Consider the following 10,985-nt stretch of genomic DNA (forward strand, 5'->3'; position numbering starts at 1 on the left):
CTTTTGTGGTGCCTTTCATCTGGCTACCGGGGCAGTGTGAGAACTACCAAGGGAACTCCTTTCTGGCACCTTCCCCGGTGGAGTTGCGCATGGGGTGTGCCTTGGAACACTTTGTCTCCAGCCGAGTCCAAAAGTCACCCGTTCCCCATCTCAGCCCAGAAAGCAGGTAGAACAACTTTTGTTGTGTCATTCAACTGGCTACCGGGGCAGTGTGAGAACTACCAACAGAATTCCTTCCTGGCACCTTGTCCCCGACAAGCAGCAACAAAGAGTCAGAAATAGGAACGTATCAGTGAAAAGAAAATGTCTACACCCGTTGAGGTTTTGTGTCAAGGATATTCCTGGAAGTTACTTTTCCGTGGCACTAGGCTGACATGTTCATGTTTTAGTTGGATTTCTTTTTGCTTTACTCTGAATTCTACCAGTCTTTTTACTTGCCTCTCTCTTTTCTTTTTTTTTTCCTTTTTTTTCTAAATTCCCCCAACCCTGCCCATGATTGGGTGTGTCTGTGATAAAGATACTGTGCTTTCAAGACTGGGATCTTTCCGTTCATAGACCATTTCTAATTATCTTTTGTCTTAACTATTAGTAAACAAACATTGAGGTGCCCTCAATTCAAAGGGTAGCTTAGTACATCTGGTTTGCACCGTGTTGTTGGTGTTGGCTGGATCACTCTTGACAGCAAACAGCATTTTGAGAAACTACCCATTTCTTCATATGTGTGGGCACTGTTTCTTGAATTAATTGGATTGCATAGGCAGATGCACCTATTGCAGTTGTTTGACTTGAGAATTGTCATTCCAGGTTCACATAGTTTGGCCTGTTGATGGTCAGCATCTGTGAGAGGTGTAAGAAACCCTCCTATGTCCCAGCATCGTGCTTCAAACCTTTTCTGTTTCTCAGTTTGGTATTTACACCACAGCAATAATGAGGTGGGTTTGAGCCCTGCAAAATGGTACTTAAATCGATTTAAAAACTTGTTAATGTTAGCTGCCATCAGGGAATATTGCTGATCTTTCACAAAGAGTGCTGTCTCTGTTCTGTCCGCGCTCTTGGCTTCAGCAGCGAGGTATGACAATGAGAACTATGGTTTCTGTCATGGTTGTGTGAAAACTTACTGTCTTCGATCTGTTTCAACTGTCCCTTCATAGGTGTTCCTTTACATTCATTAACTGTGTTTTTCCTCTGGGGTTAACAGGCAGGAAAGATTAATCAACTTTTCTTGTGCTCTTTGTTAGAATTTCTTTCTCGTTTCAGCCAGTAAGACTTGAGCTCGTTAGAGAAAATTTGCTTTTCATTTTCCCCGTTCTTCCTTACTCCATAGCGGGCAAGATGGCTCAAATTGTTGCAAGTTTTCATAGCTTGTGCTCTTACTATCTTCATAATGTTAAAGTAATTCTTCCATAATCAAAACACATCCTTAGATTTTAACCGGGTTACCAATTAAAGTCATGGTTTTCCCATTATCTTTATACCTTGTTCTTAGTCAGGAAAACCTCAAGTATCCGGGTCACGTGCCAAGGTTATTAAGGAGAATTTTGATTGGCTAAGTGTAAGACTATAGAAAATCATTCATACCGCTTCTTACCAGGAGAACAGTAAAGAACAGCAGCTGTTTGTCCATACCCGTTCCAAGTGTGTCAGTTTCCTTGGTAAGTCTTAAGTAAATACGCTGCTGCTGTTCCTGTTTCAGGAAGTGCTTAGACCATACTCCTGGTGGAAAGCAAAGTTTGCCATGCAGATCTACTGATGTCTTATGTTAAGGACTACGGTTTTTATTTATAACTTGATAAATCAGTTTTGTTGTTTTATTTGGATGCCTTCGTTTGCTAAGGCAATGCTGCATCTGCGATCCCCACCTTTCATAGTCTAGAGGAAGGGCTGCTGCCTGTTGAACTCTGGGCAATGGAGATTTGCAGAAGTTACTCAAAGAAATAATGAAAGCTGTGTACTTCTAGGTAGAGTTCTTAAAGATGACTCTGCATTTTTATCTTTTTTTTTTTTTTTTAAATGAGTTCTGATTAGTTCTGAGTAGTTCTGAAAACTAAGTCTGGGAATGTAGCTAATAGGAATGAAAATTCTCTTATGGAAAATACGTTCCTCCCAGAGAAATTTAGTACGCTCAGAAAAATGGTAATTGGTAAGGATAGCAAAGCGTCAGGTATATTCCCCACCTCCAAGGTATGGTCTACGCAGTACCTAAATTATTCTCATTAGAAAGACTAGTGCTTTGTAACACTAAGTAATGAGGGTTTATTGGAGTATCAGCTAGCACGTCTACAGAATGGTTCATGAAACTTCAGTGTTTATAAGGAAATTACGTAAATTCGATGTCACACATTATTCGGTAGTTCTCCTGATTATATGGAAGCGAATGCAACAGCTACAAACCTGCAAGTTGTGAGATGTTTGACAGTGATAAATGTTGAGTTGAGCAGTCAGGTAAAGCCTATTCAAACAAAACGTGCGTTACTGCAGCACTCCAAAACCCCATCAGGATGATGAAGTGGAGCCCATTGTCTCGTATGTGGGAACTGTGTATGTGGTAAGCGATGACTGAAGAGGCTTTAGGTGTAATGGTGAAGAGATTGGTGTGATGTCATAAAGAAAGGGAGTAACTTCATCCTTTAATCTATGTATGGTATAGTAACGATCAGGAATTGAGACATTATTTCATGTCATTAATGAGACAGATGCTGGAATATTATGCTTAGTTCAGTTCTCAGAATCTTAAGTTCTTGGAAAACGGTATGTAACACAGAGAAGAGGCATAAAAGTTGAGCTTGGGAAAACAGGTTGTACAATGCAAGAGTTTCAAATCTGCATCTTTCAAGTTTGTATGAAAGGTAAGAGATCATCTTAAGTTAGATCGTGTAGTATTTTATAAATTGATTTTAACAGGAACTGACATTTATGCAAAAGACATATGTGAAGAACCTATTGTTGAACACTAAAACCATTCACATTTTTTAAAAAAGTGAAACTGAGATCTAAGTGAAGGCAGTTAGCCACTGAAACAACTTCTAGAAGAAGTAGAACATCTGTCCCCTTTGCTTTTGCATCAAAACTGGATTCATTTCTAGGTGGTGTATTCAGGTCTAAATTAAGCCTAAGTTACAGGTCTCTGAACTACAGCGCAGAGAACCCCTCCACAGACCGCATTCTCAAACGAGAAATAAATGCACGTATGATTTTGTTACATATACAAACACATAACATTAGGCATTATGTGTCGGCGATGTGGTAATGTGATGGCTATTTAACAATGATCCTTGCTCATCAGGAGAAACAGGATTTCTCTTGTTTGGAGATAGACACAGCTTTGAGGCCGACCCATTTCTTCAGCCAGCTTACATTTTTCTGGACTCTTCAACTTCAGCCATGGCAATTAATCTAAAAAGTAAGCATCGTATCTTTCCCTTTTCACCTACGCAAATACGATTTTTAAAAAACGCAGAAACAACCAAAGGAAAGCGAAGCCAGATACCGTTAATGATATTCACAGAGGAGGAACGTATCACTTAGTCCTCAGAGCAGACTTTAGGGGACAGAAACAGCAACCAGTTGTTACCAGTATTTATCCCAGCTAGTGCTAGCCAAGTGGGAGGGCCTCATTCTGTACGAGTACTTGGTGATACCGAGGGTCTGCTAAATGGCCTTTTTGCTTCCTCCTTTCATCCAGTTCAGTCACCATAATTCAGAAAAACCTGCTCAGCTGTTTTTCTTTCTCAGCATTTGTTATTTTTGATGCCATCCCTAGAACAAACTGTGCGGTCTGTTAGAGTGGCTGCAGTACCCTTTTCTTTTTTCCGCTAGATGGCAGCAGCGCTCCAGCCAGACGAAGGGCCGCCGCGCGATGCCCACGGCGGGCAGCGCGTGCGCAGAACGGGCCTGGCGCCTCGGGGCGGGGCTTCCGGCCGCGCACGCGGCGCCGGGAGCCCGGGAGCCGTCCGGGCCGGGCCGTGCGGCGCCGCCGGGTGAGCGGGCGGGCTGCGGGCGGCCGGGGGCCGGCGGGCGGGCCCGGGCCTCCCCGTCGGGCAGCGGCCGGCCGGGGGGGACGTGGCGGGCCGGCGCTCGGCCGCGCAGGGAGCGCCTGGTGCCGGCGGCGGGCGGGCTGGGGCGGGAGGACGGCCCGGGCGCGGCGGGGCTGCCGGCGGTTCTCGTCTCCCCGGCAGTGGCGGTGCTCAGCGGGCTGCTCGCGGTGCTGCCTTTTTTTTTTTTTTCTCGGAGCTGCGCCGCTGCCTCAGCGAGGAGGCGAGGAGCGGCGGCGGGGCGGCCCCGGTGCTCCCTTGTGGCGGCGGGGCCCGGGAGGGGGGTCGGCCCGCGGCGCCCCGCCGCCCCGCCGCCGCCCCCGGGTGCCCGGGCAGCGCCGCAGCCGCCGCAGCTCTGCGCGGGGCTTTGTCTTTCCCCCAGCCGCCGGCCGGGCCGTGGCAGCGGGCTGGGGCCGCAGGGGCCGGCGGTAACGCTGTGGCGGGGGGCGGCTCAGGGGCCTCTGCAGCCCCTGCGGGCGGGCACGGGGAGGGAAAGCAAGCCGGCGGGGGGATCCCCGCCCCGCGCCCCCGGCTGCTGATTTCTCTAAAAAGTACTGCAAAGGGCAAGCGATTAACTGCCGGCAGGGCTGGGCGGCAGCAGCTCAGGGGTCTCGCTCATCCTGTGTCGTGACAGTCAGCCCCTGGGCCGGAGCAGCCGAGGGGAAGAGGCCTCTGGACTCGCTTCCCAGTGAAACGGGGCTTTTTGTTTTTCCTTTGTACCCGGGTTCATCCGGAACGACAGTGTACGTTGACAGATCAAGGGGAGCTGAACTGAAGGTCAGCCGAGATGTTACTTTTCCACGCGTGCCTCGTGCTTGTGAGTCGGACTGCCGACTACGGAGGGACAACTTTTGTACTTGCCGAGGGCCGTGAGGCTCCGTGTGCCCGCTGCTTCCGAGTGCTGCGCTGCGGCTCGGGCAATAATTGGACTGTAATGCCAATGCCGCGTGTCAGCCTTTCTCCAGCAGTTATAAAAGCAGAATGAGCATTAAGCATCTGTTACCTTTTAACTAAATTCAAAACAAAGTTGCGGGATGAAGTGATTGGAAGTCCTCCAAGTCTGGGCTGCCGTGCATGTTATCCGCCTGTCTGCCGATGGTTCCTGCCTCTTGTTCAGTTGGGGTAATTCCTCTGGGTAATGCGTTGGGCTCTAGATGTAGTGCATCTTGACTTCCTCCCGACCCCCCGAGATGTTACCGGTCTTTGCCTTCCTCAATTTTAAAAGGGTGTGGGAAGGCCAGGGAGGCTGGAAGCCTCGGCTGCTGTGTGCGGAGAAGCTGTCGGCCTTCTAAGAGAGCATGTAGGCAGCAAGCGCATCGTGGTGCTTCGGTACCGAGCTGATACCACAGGCCTCCATCTTTTTGTGAAAAGGCATCACAAGGAAATGTGCTGATGTTGAAGGGGGAGAGGTGGCGGGGGAACAGGTAGGAGGCAGCTTTCAACCAATTTTAGGCTTGAGTCCTGTGTTCCTGAACATGGTTCTGGGCTTTGAGGGGTTTGCTTTAGGCTTTTTGCCTTAAGCGCGTCCTCCGTCACCGCTATCCGCGTGTGCTGAGCTGCTGCTTAGGGCACTGTGGTGATACGGATTCTGTGCATGCCAGCCATCCTGAAGGCCATAGCTGTATTCTACCCTAAAAAAGCTTTCTGCAATACTACGCTTCTGTTAGGACGCAATTTTCTCGAATTCCACCCCCGGCCCCAAGGTGATTTTCCCACACACCTGCAGGCAGCAGGACTAACGTCACCTCCTTTTGCCCGCTTGGGCTTGGGCTAAAATCCCTTCCCTGACTATTCTTTAGCTCTTACAGCCTTTGAGCCTTCCCTTGGGCCTGGCTGACAGTCCTTTGCCATTTCAGCCTGTTCACAGCCAGCGTGAGTCTAGGTGCCGACTATCTCAAAGAACTTCAGTTACACGATAAACCTGCTTTTTTTGTAAATTACTTTCAGCATTTTAATTGCTTTCAAAGGGAACTACAGGAAATCCTGTCCGCGTGGTGGCCTAGCGTAAGCGATGATGGAAAGGTGCATCAGGCGTGACCTCGGTGTCAGCTCAGCGTGCCTCAGACAGACTGCGTTTGGCACTCCGTGGCATGCTGCGCAGCTCCCGAAATTCATGCTAGGGAAAAAATGGGCAAAAATAATAGTCATGTAGAAACATGAGTTAGGAAGAAATGCTGTAAATTGGGTATTTCTGTTGACTGAGGCAGCTGATCTTGCTTGTGGATCTTTGGGGTGTGAACTTGATGCTGAACGGCTCGTTTTTCATTTGACATGCCTGGAATTATTTTGAAAGAGAGAGAAGAGAAGCTTATGAAGTAGAATAGGTGATTGAGTCTCCCTAAAACGCTCACAAGGATTATGTATAAAGCCAAAGTGAAGGACGATGGAATAAAGTTCTGTGCTTTACAAGTAAACGCAGTACACTTAAACCTGATCTCTGTGCAGGGTCCTCGTTATTTCTGTTTTTAAAATCCAAAAGAAGTTTAGGAAGTCTTAGAGGTTAGTAGTGTGGGAAGTAAATGGCTCTTCCACAAAAAATTCCACGTAAGCAAGGCTCTTTGAACAATTTTTTTTTTAAATCGGTTCCAACTACAGCCAGTTAGCAGTTTAATGTTGAAATGTATACTTGCTCTCCTATAAAGCAGTATTTCATTTGCATTTCAGTGCTGTGAGTCCTGACACATTTGGGAAGAGCCCGAGGGAAACCTTTCATCCTGAGATACAAAAGGTAGGAGGTGACTTCTTGTTTTTTGTTTGTTTGTTTGTAGCTTTTTATTATTTTCTGGAAAAAGTAAGTCGTTGACGTATAAATGCTAGTGGTTTGTTTCTTTCGGTAGCAGGATAATAATGAGGGGTAGGGTTACAGTTACAAAATCAGCTGTCTTTATCAGTTGAACTGGCTACTTTGAAATTAAACCAATATACCAGTGCGTTACAGGGGCGGTTGTGCTGTCCTCAGTACCGGTGTGCTAAAGAGCTTGTTTTGTTTACAGGATTTATTGGCTCTTGAAGAGCAAGAGGTAAATGTAAACTTTTCACTCCTAGCACTCACTTGGTGACGTATAATGGCTTAGATAGCAATTGCTTATTGCAGTAAAAAAATGTGGTGTTTCTGTGCAAATGTGAGGTCGAAAATCATTTTAAGCACTGGCCTAATATATCATATTAATAGACGACCAACTTCGTAATATCATAAAATTCATAACCTATGATCAACAGTAAATTATGAGGTATCTGCTGCTTGAGCATGCAATGGAGCTGGTATGAAGTGTATATTCCCGTGTGTAGGGCGTATACAAAAGATGTATATACAAGTCCTTAGAGGAAACATTATTTTAGGTCTTTTGTTTGATTGTCTGTTTGTCCTATAATGTTTGGTTTTATTTCTCAGGGACCTGTGAATTTTAAATTTGGAGTCCTTTATGCTAAGGGTGGGCAGCTTACAGATGGGGAAATGTTCGGCGATGGTGAGTTTTTCACCTTTTTCTTGGCTGAGGGTTGCATAAAATATTGATCGCCACTGTGAGTACAAACAGTCACAGTCGTGACCCTTTTGGAATTCATCTTGGGAGCCTTGAAGGTTCGTATGTAAATCAAATTGTCATACCGGATAAACTGTTTCTTTTTCTCTAGTGGGCGTTCCCACAATGAAGTGGTGTGGAGCTGAAGGGGACCGCGATGTAATGGTGGTGGAGCCGTTTGGACCGAGTCTTGAAGATCTCTTCAGTTTTTGTTCAAGGAAATTTAGTCCCGAGACAGTCCTATTACTCGCTGACCAAACGGTAGGAACCTGCTTTGTTGATCTTGACGGTGCGGTATGTTGGAATATTAAAATTCCTCGAGGGATCAGAACCAAATACGTTGTTTCTGTAATTTAGAGGTGAACAGGCCTGTTATCATTAAAGGAAAGACTCAACATTGGTTTTGTTTCTCTTAAATACAAAGTGCCCCACCTTAAAGTGATTAAAAGTCTGAATTGATTTCTAAAAAGCAGACTTGCGCTGTTTGCAAACCGTCTGTTGCACTGCTCGAAGACAAAAGAAATTCGCCCGAGAAAGTTTTTGGAAACAAATGTAAAATAGACACGGGGAAAGAGCTGGAGAGGTTTATGTGTTGTCTGTGGAATTACGTTCTCCTTAATGCCCCTGACATTTTACACTCCAAATTAACACAGCGGCTGTGGGTGCATCCACGAGCCCCCTTCCATGGCCGATACCGCGAGGCTGGAAAACGAAGAGCAGGTGACGAAGAGCGTGATAATGGGGGGTGTGGGGGGGGTGGGGATCAGAGAAGCTGATACAGTGTTGTAATCCACGGGCATCGACAGAAAATGGTTAGGAAGTAGGACAGAGGTAATTGGGGGGGGGGGGGGGGGGACTCGGGTGCAAATAGCCCCACCGAGAGGGCGAAGCCCCGCGCGGGGGCGGGTGCGGGTGCGGAGTTAGTAACAAGCTTCAGCAGCGCTGCCTGAGGGTGGGCACTCGTGTGCAGCGGAAAGGAGAAAGCTGTGAACGAGCATGTGTGGTGAATATGCCACACGCCGAGGACGTGCAAGGACCGTCGTCCCTAACGCGGACCCCCAGGCGGCTCGGTGGGCGCATCAGGAGGAGAAACGCGCCGAGATCAACCCGCGTCGCCTTTCCGAGCCGTGATTTGGCGTGGGGTGTTTTCTGGGTTACGATTTTCAGCAACAGAACTTGGCGACCCAGGTGGGACCTGCTCTCCAGAACCTCGACAGACCAGAGGAAGCGTGAGAGAACAAAGTCGTCTGGGACGGTGGGTCAGTCCCACCGGGCTCTTTGCCGCGCACACGTGTAATCTGTACGCTATTGGGGGGCACCAATAAAAATCCCCAAAATTGGGATTTCGGATATCGGTAACTTGGAACGTTACCAGACTTCATTTGCTGGGGTTTTTTTGGTTGGTGGTTTTTTTTTGGTTTTGTTTTTGTTTGCCTTTTTTTGTTGCTGCTGTTTGGTTGGTTTTGATGTTGAAACTTTTGTGATACGGAACTGGACCTTCTGCTGGAGGGGCTTTTAAAGTTGCTCCCCTTTTGGGTTGTATATTAAAACAAGTTTGGGGGTGACCACCTTGCTCAGGAAAAAATTGACGGAATATTTTTGTGACGGTGGCCCGCGTATCCGCTCGGCGATGAGGAGAAACAGCCGAAGGACGGAAGGGCGAGCAGTGGTCCGGTACCACGGCGCGTGTTGCCTTGGACGTGAAGGACGACGGGCTGGAGCCCTGCGGTAGTGCCGGCACCACACGGCTGCTCGCCCCCCTCCACCCACAGGGCACCCCGTTTGTACCGGGTGGGATCCCAGTTTGTACTGGGAGGGGGTCAGAGGATCCAGTTTGTACTGGGAGGGGGGGCGGAGGATCCAGTTTGTACTGGGACACGGCCCAGTCTCTACGACGAGTGGATCAGGGGGTCTAGTTTGTACTGTCAGGGATCCAGTTTGAACTGGAAGGCATCGCCGTCTGTACTGGGAGAGTATTGGGCGATCCGATTTGTACCTGGAAGGGGGTTAAAAGGACCCAGTTTATGCTGGGAGGAGGTTTGGTCTGTGCTGGGAGGGTGCCAGGAGGTCTAGTTTGTACTGGGAGACGGCCCAGTCTGTACTGGGAGGGTGCCAGGAGGTCTAGTTTGTACTGGGAGACGGCCCAGTCTGTACTGGGAGGGTATCAGAGGATCCAGTCGCTACTGGGAGAAGTCTGGGGGCTCCAGTTTGTACTGGGAGGGGTTAAATGGATCCATTTTGTACTGGGACTGGGCCCAGTCTGTACTGGGAGGGGGCCAGGGGATCCAGTTCGTACTGGATATGCTCCCAGGCCATACTGGTGGGTGATGTCACGATGCCCCTGGTGCTGCCCCTCCCCCCCAAGGAGAAGGCCACAAGGTCCACAAGGTCCTTTAATGTGGGTCCAGCTGCTGCGCCGGGGGGGGGGACAGGGACCCCCCACCCCGGGGATGGGGCCACCGTGGGGCTGGGGGGGCTGCGGCTCCCCACGGGTGCAGCTTGGGGACGCCACCACCGGGGTGTCCCACAGGGACCCCAGGACCTGCCCCCCCCCCAGCCTTCAGGGCGCTCCGTAGATTCCCTCCCCCCCCCCCCTCCTCCCCAGGGTGGGTGGGGGTCCCCCCAGGGCTCAGGGGGGCTGGCGGGGGGGGGCCCGGAAGAGGCGCCATGCGCCCCGGCAGATGAGGGCGAACCAGTAGAGCTGGGGGGCCAGGAGGGCGGCGGCGGCGGCGTTGTAGGCGGGGGGCAGCGCGGCGGGCACCCCCAGCAGCGGCAGCCCCTGGTGGCGCCCGTAGGCCCAGTAGAGGTAGGGGAAGAGGAGGATGCGGCAGAGGAGGAAGGTCACCAGCAGGGCCACCCCGTTGAGCTTGTGGAGAGCCGTGTGCTGGCGCTGGTACTGCGGGGGGGGAGGGGGGAAGAGGGGTTGAGGGACCCGTGGGCGCCCCAGATGTTCTCCCGGGACCCCAGGGCGTGGGGGCCTACGGGCACCTGGCGTCGGTACGGGGACCCCAGGGGTGGAGGAGCCCGTGGCCACCGGAGATGCTGGCCCGGGCAGAGCAGGGGTCGCGGGGTGCTCAGCGGGAGGTTGTCCCGGCACCCCGGGGGGGGGGGGGGAGGGGACTCGCAGGCACCCAGTGCTGGCAGGGGGCGGCCAGGGGCTGTGGACGCGTGGCCAGCCCACCTCTACCCAGGGGCGCAGGGAGCTCCTCAAGACGTCCTGGACACCCAGGGGTTGGTGGCCCGCAGGGTTGGGGACCCCCGGCCACCCCCCTGCCCGTGGGGGCCCAGGCGTGCAGGCTCACCAGGATGAGGACCTTGCCGAGGCAGACGAAGGGGGTGCTGAGCTCGGCCATCAGGAGACACCCCAAGAAGAAGTCGCCCTTCCCCTGGCGCCACAGCTGGAGGGGGACGCGGGGGGGCACAAGGGGATGAG

General features: G+C 50.8%; 2 protein-coding genes across 6 annotated transcripts; one reads left to right on the plus strand and one right to left on the minus strand.

Moving 5' to 3' along the window:
* Window positions 1-3,977: 3,977 nt before the first annotated feature.
* LOC106113025 (GTPase-activating Rap/Ran-GAP domain-like protein 3) lies at window positions 3,978-8,587 on the plus strand. 5 transcript variants are annotated; one of them, XM_027777586.2, is made up of 6 exons: window positions 3,978-5,455; window positions 6,696-6,759; window positions 7,025-7,051; window positions 7,423-7,498; window positions 7,665-7,813; window positions 7,977-8,587. In XM_027777586.2, the coding sequence occupies exons 1-6, from the start codon at window positions 5,424-5,426 to the stop codon at window positions 7,992-7,994; spliced, it is 366 nt and encodes a 121-aa protein (XP_027633387.1). In that variant the 5' UTR covers window positions 3,978-5,423; the 3' UTR covers window positions 7,995-8,587. The 5 variants fall into 5 exon arrangements, 4 of the variants coding, with proteins under 4 accessions (XP_027633387.1, XP_027633385.2, XP_055649229.1 ...); XM_027777584.2 differs by having other exon boundaries at window positions 8,026-8,587; XM_055793254.1 differs by having other exon boundaries at window positions 8,206-8,587.
* A 1,345-nt stretch (window positions 8,588-9,932) lies between these two features.
* Window positions 9,933-10,950, minus strand: TLCD3B (TLC domain containing 3B; the record flags this gene model as incomplete). Its single annotated transcript, XM_055793253.1, is given in 2 exon segments — window positions 9,933-10,448; window positions 10,855-10,950. Coding segments are annotated over 2 exon segments (363 nt in total), but the record flags the coding sequence as incomplete, so codon positions are not given.
* Window positions 10,951-10,985: the final 35 nt, after the last annotated feature.

The sequence above is a fragment of the Falco peregrinus genome, unplaced genomic scaffold (genome assembly GCF_023634155.1).
Source record: "Falco peregrinus isolate bFalPer1 unplaced genomic scaffold, bFalPer1.pri scaffold_109, whole genome shotgun sequence".
In the NCBI taxonomy this organism is placed as follows: Eukaryota; Metazoa; Chordata; class Aves; order Falconiformes; family Falconidae; genus Falco; species Falco peregrinus.

Excerpts from the sequence above, each read along its gene's own strand:
- LOC106113025 (XM_027777584.2), top strand. The coding sequence starts at position 5,424 with ATGTTGAAGGGGGAGAGGTGGCGGGGGAACAG. Across the intron at positions 7,499-7,664 it reads TGGGGAAATGTTCGGCGATG|TGGGCGTTCCCACAATGAAG; the intron begins GTGAGTTTTTCA and ends CTTTTTCTCTAG. Across the intron at positions 7,814-8,025 it reads TATTACTCGCTGACCAAACG|ACTTGCGCTGTTTGCAAACC; the intron begins GTAGGAACCTGC and ends TCTAAAAAGCAG.